This window comes from Callorhinus ursinus, unplaced genomic scaffold (genome assembly GCF_003265705.2).
Source record: "Callorhinus ursinus isolate GAN/ISIS: 27379988/994484 unplaced genomic scaffold, GSC_fseal_2.0 scaffold5, whole genome shotgun sequence".
NCBI lineage: Eukaryota > Metazoa > Chordata > Mammalia > Carnivora > Otariidae > Callorhinus > Callorhinus ursinus.
In genome coordinates this window covers 10,891,193-10,909,340 of record NW_027397067.1, presented here as the reverse complement: position 1 = coordinate 10,909,340, position 18,148 = coordinate 10,891,193, and the positions used below count along the sequence as shown (strand labels likewise).

General features: G+C 38.7%; 1 protein-coding gene across 1 annotated transcript; it reads left to right on the top strand.

Annotated features, from left to right (window-relative positions):
- The first annotated feature begins 3,958 nt into the window (after positions 1–3,958).
- Positions 3,959–14,674, top strand: CYP7A1 (cytochrome P450 family 7 subfamily A member 1). The gene is made up of 6 exons (XM_025871434.2): positions 3,959–4,053; positions 5,924–6,164; positions 7,063–7,640; positions 9,337–9,467; positions 10,857–11,032; positions 11,832–14,674. Exons 1-6 carry the CDS (start codon positions 3,974–3,976, stop codon positions 12,129–12,131), a joined length of 1,506 nt encoding a protein of 501 aa, XP_025727219.1. The 5' UTR covers positions 3,959–3,973; the 3' UTR covers positions 12,132–14,674.
- The last annotated feature ends 3,474 nt before the right edge of the window (positions 14,675–18,148 follow it).

The following is an 18,148-nucleotide window of genomic DNA, read 5'->3' as shown; positions in this document are numbered from 1 at the left end:
TATATATCAGAAGCTTTTAAAAAGTAAAAACTTCAAAACTAATGTAAAAATGATTGTGATTCTCTGAGATAGGACTTATCAACACCTTATTCTCTAGTCTTATGAAATTGTATTTGTTCAATGGACACATGAGTATGTACTAGGCATTTACAACCTCAACACCATGTGTTTAAGCTTCAAAACCATATTTGAGAATCAGATACTCTGTATCTGCCATAACATAATTGGGCTTTTTATTTTCTAAAAAAAAATAGATGATGTGGGTCAAATGTGAATAGACATATTTTCTAAATGCTTATTGTAAAAGCCCCAAATTAATCATAACAAAATTTCACCAGCTCATTCCACTTTGGTCTCCCACTGACTTGCCAGTGAATTCGGAACCTGATGTGCATTCTTAGTCCATGGGAACTGCGATGCTCTTGAAAAAATGCAAAGCATTGCATTAATTCAGGCAATCTGGTCTGACTTATAAATTCTGGAAAACAACTTGTGCGACTCAATTGTTTGGTCACATTCACAGTTCTTTTTATTTAAAGCAATCATACTGATGTGCAAGTTTTATGTAAACGATGTTTACTGCATTTCTTCATGGAAACCACTTAAATGTGTCATCAGTTTACAGAAGCTGATAGCTCTAGTTATTCTTTATTACTTTCTTTTGGTCTAGTTTGAGTATCCTAATTTTGTATAGATGTGTTCGTGGCGAAGGGGTCTTGGACTCGGGCCCTTTATTCCCCGAGGCTCAGAACAAGGGTTTCCTCTGCACATCAGGAAGCATGTGCTCTTCACTCCTCTCTACAAAAAAAGAGGAAATTGACAGGCAATGGAGGGATTAGAGAGTTTAGATAAACTCAGTTACCGTGCTGGGCCTTCTGGCAACTAGAACATCCTTCTTTGTGGATCGGGGCACTTACTCTTTCCCCCACTGCAGTCGAAGCCCCACAGGGTAAGGGCTCACGGCTGCCTCCTGTACCACTGTGTCGCCAGTGTTGATGCAGTGCCTGACACAAGGAGTAGGTGCTCAGTGTAAGTGTGGGTGTGTATGAGTGTGTGTGTATGCGTGTGTAAGTGAGTGTGAGCGTGTCAGTGTGGCGAGAGAGAGAGAAGGGGAGCAGGAGAAAACAAAACTTCACATTTGGCACGTAGTGGAGAATAAAAAAGCAAGAAAGGGACTTTCCAACTCAGCTAGCATTTATTTAATGCCTGATACTCCAAGCACCATGCTGAACACACTGAGATGTTCCAAAATCCATGCATGAAATCTTACACCTTTGTCTCATCAGGAAATCTTTTAGGTATTTCTACAAAGCCTACTAATAGTTTGGACAACTGTAACAAGCATCTACATTCCCACTCATCAGATTCGAAGCAGCATATTAGGGGTGTAATGGATGCCCTTTGTGGCCACGTGACAGCAGCAGGAAGTGACATCCTCAGAAGGAACACGTAAACCATATACAATAAGAAAAAAATAGGAATATTGATATTCAAGCCATAGCTTTCCCTCAGCCAACTGGAGGAAACTGTGTGTGTGTTTCCTGGGCTTTTGTTGTATAGAAGAGGGATAGTAAGAAGGAGTTAAAGGAAGAGATCAGGGTAAGGAAAATAGAGATAAATACTAACCAGGCTGTATTTGAAAGGAGTTTGTACGGTTCTGAGACAAAACCTAAGGAAGTTTTCCCAGGGCTGTGAACGTATTTCCCCTGCACTATTTGAAAATCTTTAACTTTGACATAATTATAAATTCACAGGAAGTTGCAAGATGATACTTAGAGGTCCCATGCCCCCTTTCCTGTGGGTGTTTTGTTTGTTTTCATTTGTTTGTTTGAGAGGTGACTCGAAGGGTTAAATTGTTCAGATATTAGGTTGGTGCTTTCTCTGTCATATCCTGACTGTAAAGGTTTAGTTTTCAGAGTCATAGAGAAAAAACAGTAATTCAAAAAGGCACATCACGGGCGCCTGGGTGGCTCAGATGGTTAAGCGTCTGCCTTCGGCTCAGGTCATGATCCCGGAGTCCTGGGATCGAGTCCCGCATCGGGCTCCCTGCTCCTTGGGAGCCTGCTTCTCCCTCTGCCTCTCTCTCACTCTCTTTCTCTGTGTCTCTCATGAATAAATAAATAAAATCTTTAAAAAAAAAAAACAAAAAAAACAAAAAGGCACATCACTCTAAATACATTTAATGTGCAGAAAGCCCTAAAAAAACCTAAGTCAATTGAGAAATCTATGTACTGCCATACAATGATTGATATCAATAATTATGATCATAAATCACAAAACACAAAAAGACTTGTGGTCTCTGCTTAAGGAGGCAAAAAAGCATGAGATTATTCTATGGATTCTATGGCCCAAATCAAACCAAATGTCCATCAGTAGGGAATCAGTTAACTGATTTAGTCAATAGAAGACTATACACACATTAAAAGTGAAGATACATATATATATATATATATATATATATATATATGTAAAAAATCTCTCTTTCCCTCTCTCTCACAGGAAATGTCCATAATGTGGCATTCATTTTTTAATGCTATAGAACAAAAAAAAAGTATCCAATATAACCCATCTCTATGTGTTTATGTGTGACTCACCAACGATATCCATGTTGTCAAAGCCAAGGTTTCTTTGTCATCTTTCTTGACCTCAAAGTAGCATGTGATACAGTTCATCACTCATCTTCAAGTGCATTCTCCTCTTGCTTCTTGTGACATCATATTCTCTTGGTTTTCTTCCTGGTTCTTCCTTACCTATCTCCTCTTTTCCCACTCTCTGACTGACATCAATAAATGGAGTGCTTTGTGGCCTGGTGTTGGGCTCTATTGTTATCCTGGGCTTTATTGTTTCCCTTGTTGATCTTACAAGGTCTGTCCCCTCCTCAGAGAGCCCTTCCCCGAATACCACATCTAAAGCTGCTCTCATCCCCAATACTTTCTATACCATGTTTTATTTTATTAACACTTATATTTTAATATCTGTCTCTCTATTGAAATAGAGTCCCCGTTAGAGTAGGAAATCTGTCCATTTTGTTAACACCTGTAACCAGAAAATCTTTGAAGATTTCTTGGCACAGAATAGGTGCTCAAGTTATGTATATGTGTACACTGAAATAAAATTTAGAAGGATACATACCATACAGTTAACAGTCGTTGCCTCTGAGTGGGGAGTAGTAAGGGAGGTTAATTATAAATTGACTTTCCCTTTCTACCAAGATATGTTTCAGTTAGTCCTAAATGATTCAAAATGAAATTGTATTACTTTAACAATTAGAAAAATTAATAAACATTTTAAATTAGCAAAGATGGTTGACAAAATTGTGATGTTTAAATTGTTTAATTGGAAGATGAACTTATGTGGGATACTTTCTTGAGAATGGTAGATAAGTAACGTGTTACTATATATAGTACATTATCTATGACTTGGTAAAAGCACTGAAACATGAAGCAGCAGAATCATTTCACTCAGTTCTCTTTCCTTTGAACTTGACCACCATATCTCTTGTTAATCATTTAAATTGATTTCTTCTTCAAAAGGTAACAAGATCCAACCACTAGCTTAATGATAACATATACTTATTTTTCTTTAAATTATTATATTTTACACTGCTATTTGATATGTTCATCTTGAACACGTTTATGTTTTGTCCTTTTATAAGCATACTAAACTTGCAACCCTGGTAACTGTTGTTACCAGGTCTGAATGTTAAGTCAGCATCTGTTTGAAAGACCTTCAACTTATCAACTATTGCAGGTCTCTGATTGTTTTGGAACCTCTTCTGATACCTGTGGACTTAGTTCAAGGCCAGGTATTTTTTTTTCTAATAGGTTGAACAAATGGTTAATTGTTTGCTTTGGTCACTCAAGTGTAGGATCTTACCTTATATAAAAGTCTAGCTGGAGTCTCTGTTCAGTGACATCCTTACCTTTCTAATCAGAGACTCTCATCTTCAGAAGTTTTGCATTAGATTTGCAAAATGATGACCATATCTTTGATCTGGGGGATTGTTGTAGCAGTGTGCTGTTGTTTATGGCTTATTCTTGGAATGAGGAGAAGGTAAGGAAAGTTTTATCTTTAAGCTGCGTTTTAGTTCATTCATTTAAAGTTCTTTTACTTTCGTTGTTATGTAATAAATTTGGTGTTCTGTACTTAGACTCACTAGCATTTTCTTCCTTTTTTTAACCAAAAAACTTTAAATTTAAGATATAATTTACAAATTTGAAGTGGTATCATATTACATCTAATAAAAGATTGAATGACAGTCTTTCCCTTTTAGTATTGACATACCCATGGTCATGCAAAAATGTACAAACTTGTTAAACATAAGTGACAAAAAGTTTATAAGGTCTCTGTGTATGTTTCTGGGTATATATAAAGATGAAGTCTGGATTAGTAAGGATACAAGTGGTAAGTGGGGTCTGTATTGGAAAAGGTTTCTTTCTAGCATGAGGATTAAATAGATCCTCTGACTAAATGAATGTTCTCTTCTCAGCTAGATCTTGTGTACTGGATAGACTCAGCCTAGGTCTGGACAAGAGCACAGAGCCTGCATTGGTCATTCTATTATCTTCTTCTCATTAATGATAATAAACCATGGTAAATCGGGCAACTGCTAAATTTAGGTAACATCACTTTTATTTATGTGTCATTTATTTATAATGGGTTCAAGAAGACAAGAAATACAAATAGGGTCACATACATAGCCATTTTTATTTACCTTCTGATTGGTTCAAGGAGTATTTGGGGGAGGGCTATGTAAGTATTCTGTTATGTCAATCTCCGAAAGCTAGAATTACCCACAGCAAAACTGTAGATTGCTATGTGTTGTCTCATTTACAAGTTGTTGTTGTTGTGTGTGTGTGTGTGCGTGTGTGTGTGCGTGTGTGTATGCTTTAAGGTATTTTAATTCAGGCCCGATAATTTCTAGTTTTAGTTGTTAACCTTACTTATCTTTGAACTCATAAAATGAACATTAATTATTTTATGCTAAGTAGTTCTGTCAAGAGGGATAGGAGTTTATGTTGGAAAATTAATGTTTATATTATTTAATAAAAACATTTAAAATAGCATGAAAGAGGGGCGCCTGGCCGGCTCAGTCGGTTAAGTATCTGCATTTGGCTCAGGTCAAGAACCCCTGCTCTTCAGGGAGCCTGCTTCTCCCTCTCCCTCTGCCCCTCCTCCCTGCTTGTGTTCTCTCTCTCTCTCCAATAAATAAATAAAATCTTAAAAAAAATAAATAGCATGAAAGACTGTGTGTTAATTATACTTCAATAAAAAAGAGACAACAAATAGCATGAAAGAGTGTTGAATCACAATTGGTGATCCTATCAATACTTACCTTAGTTAATTTCATTTTATAATAAGCTAATTTCTCAAATGAGATTCTTATCTTCAACAATCATTATAGAATAATAATGTCTTTAAACTCTGAAGATTTTGAAAACTTCAATTTTGCCATCTTCTCTGCAATTCAGTATTTTATATCTTTAAAGAAAACAATCATATAAAACATTTTGAGAGACTCAGGCAAATGATGTTTAGGAAAAATATAAACACTAGAGTGTAGTTTCTTCTGTACTGAGAGGAAGAATCTTGTTGGCTTTGTTGACCCTTTTATCCTCATCATTGGAAAAAGTGTCTATCACATAGTAGACATTCAATAAGTGTTTGTGGGATGGATGGATGGATGGATGGATGGATGGATGGATGGATGGATGGATGAATTTAGCAATCATTTTTACCAACATATCATGTTACTAGGTTAATAAAACCCATTATTTTAGTAAAAGAGCAGGTCCCCTTCAACAAAGGAACTATCTATAACTGTAGAGTTTTGAAATTTGAAGTCAGTAGTAAAAGTTTAAATCAGGTGTAAATAAAAACAATGTATAATTTCCCACACTTATCATATGTTTGTGTCTTACAGACAAATGGGTGAACCACCTCTGGAGAATGGGTTGATTCCATACCTGGGATGTGCTCTGAAATTTGGTGCCAATCCTCTTGAGTTCCTGAGAGCAAATCAAAGGAAACATGGTCACGTTTTCACCTGCAGATTGATGGGAAACTATGTCCACTTCATCACAAATCCCTTGTCATACCAGAAGGTGTTGTGCCATGGAAAATACCTGGATTGGAAAAAGTTTCACTTCACTACTTCTGCAAAGGTAACCAGTTTCCCATTTATACAGCATTCAGCTTTTTTCTACTTTTTAGTATGTCAGTCTACTTAAGCCTTTTGATGTACTTAGACTTAAAAATGGAGATATTGAAGAGAGCTATCCTTCCATGGAGATTCTTAGAAATATAATGAATCCAATTAGACAGAACCTCTTGGTAGTAATTGTTTCAAAAGTCAAAATAGGTATAGATTTATCATTTCTTAACCACCTGGAGTGAAATAAAAATGAAATATTTTACTGAGCCAGGTGGCACTGTATCAAGAAGACAGGTACAAACTCCTTCATGTCAACCGCATCGACGGAACTCCCAGAGCACACGTGGCAGAAACTTAGCACTAAACAATTGTTTTACCACACTTTTGCCACACAACTTTTAAATTTTGTCAAGCAACTGATCAGATATTTGGGCGTCGCTTAGCAATAATCTGAGAGGTTCTTTGAGAGAGACGGCAACTAGCCAATATTTAGTGAGTCTCTGCAAGGAAATATTAGACACGGTCTCAGCTCTAAGTAGACTAAAGTCTGGTTAAAGTACATACTACAATAAATGTAGCAGAGAACTGATGACTAAGACAAATATGGATTAATACCAAATTAACATGCCAATAGATTTAGTAGCATAAGGAAAGTAAGAAATGGACAACTTTCATGGTTGCCAGAAGTTTCACTGAAGGGCTGGAATTTCAACTTGGCCTTCCAGAGAGGGTAGGATTTGACCATTTATTTGGAAAGTGCTATGAAATTGTATGTACAAAGGCCAATTTCCCTCCTGCCCTGTTTTTAACAAGGAGAGAATTATGGAAGTCTCTAATCTGTTTTTCCGCCATTTTCTAGCACTGCATCAGGTTTAATCTCTTTTTTCACACATTTCATTTATTGGCAGGCATTTGGGCACAGAAGCATTGACCCGAGTGATGGAAATACCACTGATAATATAAGTAAAACTTTCATCAAAACCCTGCAGGGCGATGCCTTGAATTCCCTCACAGAAGCCATGATGGAGAACCTCCAATTTGTCATGAGACGTCCGCTGGTATCTAAATCAAAGACGCCTGTCTGGGTGACGGAAGGGATGTATTCCTTCTGCTACCGAGTGATGTTTGAAGCTGGGTATTTAACCCTCTTTGGCAAAGATCTTACAGGGCAAGATGCACAAAAAGGACTCATTCTGAATAACCTTGACCACTTCAAGGAATTTGACAAAATCTTTCCGGCTCTGGTAGCAGGCCTCCCCATTCATGTGTTCAAGACCGCACACCATGCTAGGGAAAAACTGGCAGAGGGCTTGAGGCATGAGAACCTTGGAAAGAGAGACCGCATCTCGGAACTGGTCAGGTTTCTGAATGACATGCTTTCCACCTTAGATGACATGGATAAGGCTAAGACACACCTTGCTATCCTCTGGGCGTCACAAGCAAACACCATCCCGGCGACTTTCTGGAGCTTATTTCAAATGATTAGGTAACTAGCAATTTATCCATTTATTTCTTTACTTTAATTGAAAGCAGAAAAGCTACTACTTTAACTAAAAAAAAAAAATCATGGTAATTTCTCATGCTATCAATCAAGAATGTGATATTTACTTTATAAGTGTTTAATTAGTATCATTTCATCCAATCCTCACAAAACCATAAGCAGCCATGCCTGGCACACTCATTTTGTGGAAGCAGAGACCTTTCCAGGGGGAAGAATGCACTGCATAGGGTCAGTTCAGGCCATCTGGGCCCAGAGCCCTTGTTTTCAACCCCAGGCTGTTCCTCATGATGCCTCCTTAAGTTGATGAATTCTGTCTTCACGATCATAAAAATGTACTTAATGATTCGGACTTGTGGACAGTGAAAGGGCAGTGCCTATGCCTTAGTCCTCTGTGTATTAACAGTTTGTTTCCACCCCATTAGTAATTTCTGTCTTACTGTTTATTTGACCAACTATGATAGCTATGGATCAATTCTACTAATTATTATTGATGGGCTTTGGCGAGATTTTGCCTTTTAAAAGTATGTAACAAAAACATTGTATGTAACATACTTTACATAACATGACTGTGTTCCAAAGTGTTAGTCTTTTAGAAATTTGACATTCAAATGGTTTATTGGATTATTCTGGTTAAATTGGGTGTTTGGTGTCACATGGACACAAAATTACTATACCATAGCATTTGGAATGCCAAATTTCCACTGATGGCTGACAATTTTATGTATTTAATATAAAAAATATTTAGCAGCACTAGGGTGGCTTATTCGGTTAAGTGTCTGACTCTAGATTTCAGTTCAGGTCATGATCTCAGGGTTGTGAGATCACGTCAGGCTTTGCCCTGCGCATGAAGCCTGCTCAAGATTCTTCCTCTGCCCCACCCTCCCACGCACGCATGTGTGCGCTATCTCTCTCTCTCTCAAAAAAAAAAAAAATTAGAAACAATTTCAGATATAAAAACCCCATACTAATCTGTCTCAAATGTTAAATGTCTTCCCAAGTTTTTACTTAAGAGATCTCCATCCAGAGTAAGTTCACATATTTTCAGTAAGGTTACAACATCAATGTAATATCATAAGGGTAATAGTAGCCATTTTATGACAGTCACACATATACTTATCAGTCAAACATTTCTGAGACTCATTTACTGCAATAGTGTTATATAGATCCCTCCCCATGTCACTAAGGATCCAGTAAATGTCCATGCACTAAAACGCACTAGCATTCATTTTACAAGTTAAAGTGCTAGAACAATATAAGAATGGAAAAGCTGTTGTTCTACCTGAAATCGTGGTATGGGTTTTAAGGGTAAATTTTGACATCCATTTGCAATTTAGCTGATACTTTATAATTGTTAATCTTACATGCAATATTCCTTCTCAATTGTTATGTATATGACTAATTTGACCATTTAGTCTTTATTAGAATCATTTATCTATAAAAGCATGGCCAAAGTTTTACTTTTGTGTTGCAAGGCCTTTTAAGGCAACAATTCTGGCTAATATCCAAGGATTTAGACACAATTACAAAATGGAGTAAAAAGTAATTGGGAAATGTCCCTTTCCTACTTTCTCTGGTATCCTGACCACCTAGTAAAAAGAAGGGGAAAACTCCTGTTTGCAGATCTTTTGGTATAGAAAACATTTATTTTCTGTACATCTCTTCTTTTCTCCACTTTTGCTAGGAGCCCTGAAGCAATGAAAGCAGCTGCTGAAGAAGTGAATAAAACACTAGAGAATGCTGGCCAAAAAATCAGCTTTGACGGCAGTCCTATTTGTTTGAATCAAATGCAACTGAATGACATGCCAGTGTTAGGTATGCTTACTGTGTTACATTTCATCTACTGTGTCCCACAAACAGTGATCGCCAGTATCTATTATGCACTTACCTGTAGGCATTAAGCGAAGTATTTCATATGTGTGATCCTGTTCAATCCTCACTGCAATCCTATGACTGGTGACTAATTTCTATAGAGCAGATCAAGAAACTGACACAGAGAGGTTAAGTTCGTACCTGGGATGGAATGGTGGAACCAGATACAGTGTTAATGTGAGACTCCTGACCCTACCTTCTCAACAGCTTCTCTGCCCTGCCCTACTCTGTCTCCTTTATTATTATTACCCTTATCACTGATGTTATGATTAATGGGAGCATATTACTCATTTTCATGAAATAAAGGAGGAAAAAATACCATCGAGACATTACAATTAGCTGCATGGGTTGAGTGATGGGATTGAAGGTTATTCTGTGTTTCTTATTTTTGCTTCTCTGTGGTTGGCAGAAATACAAAAATACTCTATGTTTATAGTGATAAAGAGTTTTCTTTTTGTTTTTGTTATTTTTCTCTTGAGGAAAGAACCCAGTGCATGTTGTTAGGGGTAGCAGGTCTTAGTGCAAGGGACATGAGGCAAGAAGCATAGGTTCTATGTTGCGTTCTGCCAACCATGGATGACCCCAGACATGTCATTGCATTTTGGGGGGACTTGCTTTTCTCATTTGAAAAAGAAAGGGCTGACAGGTTATGATTTTACACACAATCATATGATGACCACCTAAAACATGACCGCTAAAAGGATAGAGGCTGGAAGGTCAGGCTAGACCTTCTCATTGGATCTGCATATTTTAGCTATTTGCAGGGTGGTTCTTTTTGTCCCTTTATATCTTTACCAGACAGTAAGGCACCATCACACACCATCGGGTAGTGTAATCATAAAAATGGGGTCTTGGAGACACTGAACTGAAGCAGCATTAAACATCTGGAAAAATATTTCTATATGAAAATGATATCAGTATATTAAATCTCAGAAATAATAAACTTTGAATAATTCACATAAAAGTGAGTTACTGATTTTTCCAATTGTATTAGATGTCTAGTGTCATGTGGAAATAAGATTATTTTTCCATAAAATTATAAAATCTAGTTGCCATTGGTAACCAAGAAGATTATATCCTTACAAAATGATTATCATAAACTCAGATTATCAGGTAAAAATGACATTCAGACACAACTGAATCATTGATTACAGCATAGTGGCAACAGAAAAAAAAAATTGGGTAAGTTTTCTCTGGCCAGCTTCTCCTAGTTTGTTCAGGTTGTGTTATAATCTGCTAGCAGTATTTCAGACTCCATATTATGAGGCCTTTAAATCGTGATTTGTTCTTGCTTTCCTCCTTCTCCTCGTTTCTTCCTTTAAAAATATTTAGATAGCATCATCAAGGAGTCTCTGAGGCTTTCCAGTGCCTCCCTGAACATCCGGACTGCTAAAGAGGATTTCACTTTGCACCTCCAGGACAGCTCCTATAACATCCGCAAAGATGACATCATAGCTCTTTACCCGCAGTTAATGCATTTTGATCCAGAAATCTACCCAGACCCTTTGGTAAGTGACTGTTCATCAAAATTCAATATCCAGGTGATGTCTACCCAGATGGAAATAAAGAGGAAATTTGCCAGGGTGCATGGTTGGCTCCATCGGTTAAACGTTGGACTCAGGTCATGGTCTCATGGGTCATGAGATCGAGCCCCATGTGTTGGGCTCTGTGCTTGGCGAGGAGTCTGCTTAAGATTATGTCTCTCCCTCTCCCTCTGCCCCCCCCCAAAAGGTGCTCTATCTCTCTCTTTTTAATAAATAAATAAATCTTTAAAAAATAAGAGGACATTTGCCATTGCAGAATTGACTTAACCATTGAAGCCATAGGCATTGTCTTCTTAATTATGTCCAATATTCATATATTTTGGAAAACCTGGATGATGGCCTGAATTTTAAAATTCCTGATACTTGTCATCACATCATCTCTGCTAGATTATGTTTGCAATCATTATCATAAAGCTGCTGCCTTTCTTTTTCCTTAACAATTGCTGCTCCCAAATCCAGAAAATGAGAGGCTAATACACTGGTTCTTCTAGTTTCTAATCTGAACTCTTCCTTCTTGTTCTGCCTAATGGAGGAACTAGTCACCCAGGCAGGATGAAAGGTATTATAAAGCTTTTTCTGTTCCCATCAGTTCTTGTTAAACTCCTATTCCTTATTAATTTCTGAGTCAAGGTGGGGAATTTGCTAAATTACCAATAGATTGGATTAAAAAAGAAAACTATTCTCTGGAGCGTCCAGGTCAAGAAACCGATAAATTCCTTTAAAACTATCTTACAGTTCTGTTTTCTTTGTATTTTTATTGCAGACCTTTAAATATGATCGATATCTTGATGAAAATGGGAAGACAAAGACCACCTTCTATAGTAATGGAATCAAGCTAAAGTATTACTACATGCCCTTTGGGTCAGGAGCGACCATATGTCCGGGAAGAATATTTGCTGTCCAGGAAATCAAGCAGTTTTTGATTCTGATGCTTTCCTATTTTGAACTGGAGCTTGTGGAGAGCCAGGTGAAATGTCCCCCTTTGGACCAGTCCCGTGCAGGCTTGGGCATTTTACCACCATTAAATGATATTGAGTTTAAATATAAATTCAAACATTTGTGAACGTATGGTTGGAAGCAGAGGACATGAGATGATGTTACCAGCCTGCAGACCGCCATTATGTATCTGTCCCTTCGGACGGTCACCTTTGGTGGTAGTGGCACTAAGTCAGCGGGGTCCAACTCTGTACACAGATGCTTGCTTCTGAATCTTAACATTTTGATGACAGTTTCCAGATGCTATCTCAGACCGTGCTAGTGAAAAAAAACCTCATCTCTAGAGGCACAATAATTTGTTTTCATTTGAATAAGTCAGTGAATTTTCATCTAGCCAGGCACTGAAGTTCATTATTTTCAGAGGAAAAAGTCTTTTTTTTTTTTTTCCCAGAATGAAGATATTCTGATTGGCAAAAGTTTTTTCCCCCTTAAGGAAACAGCTTTATTTTTATAAAAGCCACCCGATAATTATGAAAAAAGGTACAAATTCACGTTTTAGTGAAACCACATGATTTTTTGACTAGATATGGGATATCTTTTTTTCTTTTTTATAACATAACCCTTTTATTGTCCAGCCCCTGTGATGGTTTCATGTGTCTCTAAAGAAGGCAAGAAGTTTAGAGCATTATTAGCCCTTTTAAAGGAAAAGGAGTGGGTAGGCCCAGCCAGAAGTCTGTGACTATCTTCCCACATGGGAATGTGCTGTTAGTACAACCACACCCGGACATGCTCCCCAGCACAGTCAAATGTAGATGCATATTATAAAAGACATGTTAAATGATTTTATCATGCTCTTTAATCAAAAGAAAATGTTTTTCAGCTTTCCCTATAGGCATCATTTAGGGCTTTTAAAATGATGGCCTTGATGTCCTGAATATACAAAAGATGGTTTTACTATTTTCTCTTTATGCTTTAATGTATTTTTGCTGGAAACTCTAATGTCTACGTCAGGTTTCAATGATCTTTCCTATATTTTCATTAGATTCCATATTAAAGAGGGGATTTTTTTCAGAGAAGGCAGTTTTTCTGGTACTACTAACCATGCATCAATGAAGAGAATGTAGCTCTCCCGCAATATCTTTTAAAATGAAAACGATGAAAATGACCATTTAAAAGCACATGAAACATACAAAGAGTTCGTTAAACGCAGCTAGACATTGTGTTTTATTTAAATATTTTTTACCTTTAAATGGCTTGTAGTTGAAGGAAAAATAATGGAAGGCTAGATAGTAGTGTTTAACTACGGTACACAACAGTGCTTTGGTAAAATATTTTACACATTGGCGTTATCAGCTATAGTATTTTTATTGATATTTCTGTATGTATATATTCTTTTGAGAGAAAGAGAGCACGAGCATGCATGGGGAGTGGGGAGGAGGGGCAGAGGAGAGGGCCCAAGCAGACTCCACACCCGGCTCGGAGCCTGATGCGGGGCTTGATCTCATGACCCTGAGATCATGACCTGAGCCGAAATCAAGAGTCCGACTGTTGACTGAGCCACCCAAGCGCCCCTTATGTATGTATTTATATGTAAATTATATTTCCCTTTTTTCTTGTATACAAATACTAAGAAAATATTGTAACATTTGATAATTTTGAAAGGATTCACCTTTCAGAAATAAAAGTGTGTATGTGTGTAATTCTAAGTTCTTAAGTCTTCAGAATGTTTAAAACATTCACCTAGTGACAAGCTGCAACAATTTTGTCCATTATTCATCTCTTAGAAAAAGTAAAATATTCATTCACTTAAAAATCTCGTCCATACTTCATACAGGTCATTGAAGATTTTTAATCTTGCTATTTAATATTACCGTGGCATTATCTCTTACATAGGTTATTTTATATATTAAGAAAATTAAACTTATTTAGATATGGTACCAGATGAACAAAATTCTGTTTTATTTTTTTATTTTTATTTTTTAAGATTTTATTTATTTAATTGAAAGAGGATGAGAGAGAAAGAGAGAGCACATGAGAAGGGGGAGGGTCAGAGGGAGAAGCAGACTCCCTGCTGAGCAGGGAGCCCGATGTGGGACTCCATCCCGGGACTCCAGGATCATGACCTGAGCCAAAGGCAGTCGCTTAACCAACTGAGCCACGCAGGTGTCCCCAAAATTCTGTTTTATAGCAAATTGTTTTCAACTAGATTTCTAATTGCGGTTCCCTAACATATTTTACAACGTGGTGGACGGGTCTATACATTTTTCCGCATCTTTATTCTTGTAGAGCCGGGGTGGGTGATTGATAGGACTGTGCGCCAAAAGTGCCTCTCCACCTGGGTTTTTTTATGGATTGAAAGCTAAGAATGTTTTTCACATCTTTAAAGGGTTGCGAGAAAATCAAAAGAATATTTCATGACACACAAAAATTACCTGATATTCAGATTTCCACAGCCACGAGCGAAGCTTTATGGGGACACGAGCCAGCGCATTTGTGTTTGCGTCTCCGGCTGTTCTTGCAAAGTCGTTGCAGGGCTGAGTAGTTGCAACAGAGACCACGTGATTGTAAAGCTTCAAATACGTATTAGGTTGTAAAGCCTAAAAGAGATATGTTATTGGCTAAATGTATTCAGGGTTACTGAGGTCCAGGTCCAAGCTTGGACACTTCCCTTGCACGATGTCATTTGATCCTCGTAAGAGTCCTGTGGGGTCCTTGTTCCTATCACCCCTATCTTACAGAGGAGAGAGAGGGAACTCCAGAAAGGTTAAGTCACTGACCCGAGGTTATAGGGCTGGCAAATGGCAGAGTAATTGGAATCCAAGCTGTTCCTGCTCCAGAGCCAGCATTTTTTTTTCACTTTGTGGCAAGTCCAAGTGACAAGCTGTCTTTTTAAATTCAGGTCATTGAGGGTAGGCCACAGTAAACAAACTCCATGATATCATTTCTGTCCTAAAATCACCACTGTTTGGGAGCATCATCTGGCCATGCTCAGCTGGTCCAGGGTTGCCAGGATGCTGGGGACCCCACCTTGCAGTGACTCCAGCTATGAGCCCATGAGGACCGACTATGTAATCACATTCAATGTCACTGTGTTAAACTATGCTGCCCTCCACACTGGAAGGCATTCCTTTGCTTTGCCAAGTGCTTGGACTTGTTCACTGTGGAGTCTCAGGCAGTTCCTCCCAGGATCAGTGTTAGACATTTTTGAGGTGGTTGGGATTAAGGCTTCAGCCTTCATCTCATTAATAGGTAATTGAATGCCAATATCGTGCTCACCAGCCCCTTCTCCACATCACCTTGACTGATCCCAATTCAGAGGCTTGGACATAGAAAGTGACACCAAGACAACAGCATTGATGTTTCACAGAGCATCACAGACGACTCAGATTCTTCTAGTCTAAGCTCTCATTTTAGTTAGAAACTGGCATCCGGTGAAAGCAAAGTGATTTTGTTAAAAAGGCTGCACAGCAAGGAATAGGGCAGGCCTGGGTCTGGAAATCTCCTGTTTGCACAGCAAATACTATAGTCACTGAATTAACCAGTATACATTGAACATTAAGGACCTCACTCTCCAAGCTAGAGGCATTAGATTTCATAGACTCCATGAAGTCCATTTATCTATAGAGAGATACATGAAAAAAAAATAGAAAAATTTAAAACATTCATAAACTTTAACATTACTATATTTTTACAAAATTCCCACTCTTGTTTGAAAAAAAGTTTGCAGTGGGGCGCCTGGGTGGCTCAGTCGGTTAAGCATCTGCCTTCGGCTCAGGTCATGATCCCAGGGTCCAGGGATCGAGCCCCACATCGGGCTCCCAGGTCAGCGAGTAGCCTGCTTCTCCCTCTGCCTGCCACTCCCCCTGCTCCCCCTGTTCTCTCTCTCTCAAATAAATAAATAAAATCTTAAAAAAAAAAAAAAGAAAAAAGCATACAATGTCTGGTACCTTCAACCCCATTTGCTAAGGAACCACTTTATCCAGCAATCTGCTGTCAAGTTAATTGGAAGATAGATGCACCACTTGGCAGTTCTAGAACCAATTTATTCTGGATTAAAAGAATGACAGTTTTAAGAATGATGAGTTTGTATGAGAGAGTTTCTGAGAGACTGGAGAACTTACAGGAGAAACGATTATCACCTCCCTGACGTGCTATTTTGCAAACTTTCAAATGCTGAGAAACAGGTTAGAGCGACACAGGGACCACCCTCCACTTTCATCCAGACCCACCAATTGTTCACACTTTGCCACATTTGCTTTTTACCGAGAAAGCTGGTTTCAAAAGTGGTTTTAGTTTAGGGTTTTCATTTATAATTATTTCCTCTTTTAAAAGATTTTATTTATTTTTTTGAGAGAGAGAGAGAGAGCAGGCTCCCCGCTGAGCAGGGAGCTGGATGTGGGACTCTATTCCCAGGACCCTGGGATCATGACCTGAGCCAAAGGCAGATGCTTAACGACTGAGCCACCCAGGCATCCCTACAATTATTTTCCTTTCTAAGTTCCCAATTTGGCGATCGATCTCTGGTTCCTCTAAACCTTTGGGGAGGAGAAAGGGATGAGGGAACTAGGCAATCACTGACAGGTATTTGTTCTCTTTCCCCTAGTGCCCCATCTGTATATAATCTTGTTTTCCTTTTCTGGCAGGAAAAATAGTGAAATTCACTTAAATTCCCCTGGAAACAGAAATTGCTTTTTTAAACGTAAAAATATATACACGTGGGGAAATCTGTACAGGAAAACTATTTTTCTTCAGAAGTTTACTTAGAGTGTGTCGGTGAGAATATGGTCAGGGAGAAGGTCTGGGTGCTCCAAGTAACGTGCATCTGTCAAGGGCTGTCCCTGAAGAGTGAGGGCAGGTGTTCTGGGGGGACGGGGGGTCTCTGGCATGGACACAGGACAATCAGGCAAACTCAGCAGTCAGTTTCTCAGAAATATGGGCCTTAGTGCCTTTACTTCATCACTTCTTTGGAGAGATTCTGGGGCATGCCATTTCCCCAGGAGGGTAACTCTATTTTCTACCCCCCACCCCATAGCTCACCAAAGCTCCTAACTGGTGTCTTGCACATAGTAGGAGCTCAAATGTTTGAAGCCAGTGGTGAAGGGAATGAATGAGGTAAATGTGTGTGGAGGCACTTTGCTCCTGGGGGGGGGGGGGCGGTCCCTGTTTTTCTTAGTCCAGGCTCCACAAGCTGCAAATGGTTTATTTAGCTGCTTTGCTAAGCAGACATTTTTGCTTGTCTCTATTGATTATTCACTCTATTAAAATATTGGGAAAGAGTTACACACAGAATTGAGAACACACCTGGCCCGAGCTCAGGCCCAAATTGCGTGATAAGGCAGGTTCACTATTTGTTAAGATAAAGTGGAGGTGGAGAGGGTCTCAGCCCTGCGCACAGCTGAGCTGTCTGCCCCCGGATCTCAGAGACAGAATGGTGGCCTGGTAAGCCTGGGAAGGAAATGAAGCACAGGCTGCTACTCTTCGGTATTCATTAATGTACCGTATACCTTATATTTATACTCTATTTTGTTACGCATTGAAGTTTCAGAAATTCTCACCCTGCTGAGAGTCTAGGCCAATTTTTAGTTATAATCAGGCCTTTGCCTGTGGCACAATGAAATAACCCATTCATTGTATAATTTTCTAGCGCTGGAGGATGGAGCTGTAATGCCCACCACCTCCTAAGATTTCTGCTCATATTGGGGCATCTGGGTGGCTCAGTTGTTAGGCATCTGCCTCCGGCTCAGGTCGTGATCCCAGGGTCCTGGGATGGAGCCCTGCATCGGGCTCCCTGCTCCACGGGAAGCCTGCTTCTCCCTCTCCCACTCCCCCTGCTTGTGTTCCCTCTCTCGCTGTGTCTCTCTCTGTCAAATAAATAAATAAAATCTTTAAAAAAAAAGATTTCTGCTCATATTATAATTAGGTCAGGCTGTTTGTCTCTTAATAATTAAAGCATATTGCCAAAGAAATAGCATCGAGATATAGGACTTCTTTCAGTGCAACCCTGTTTGGATAGTCCCGATTCACAAATAGTATGTTCCAAAGATGCACTGTGAATAGAATATTTGGGACTCAGAACATATTTTATTGAAAAAACTATGTTATAAATGGGATTTAAATTCTCAGAGAAACAAACAAAAGCGAATT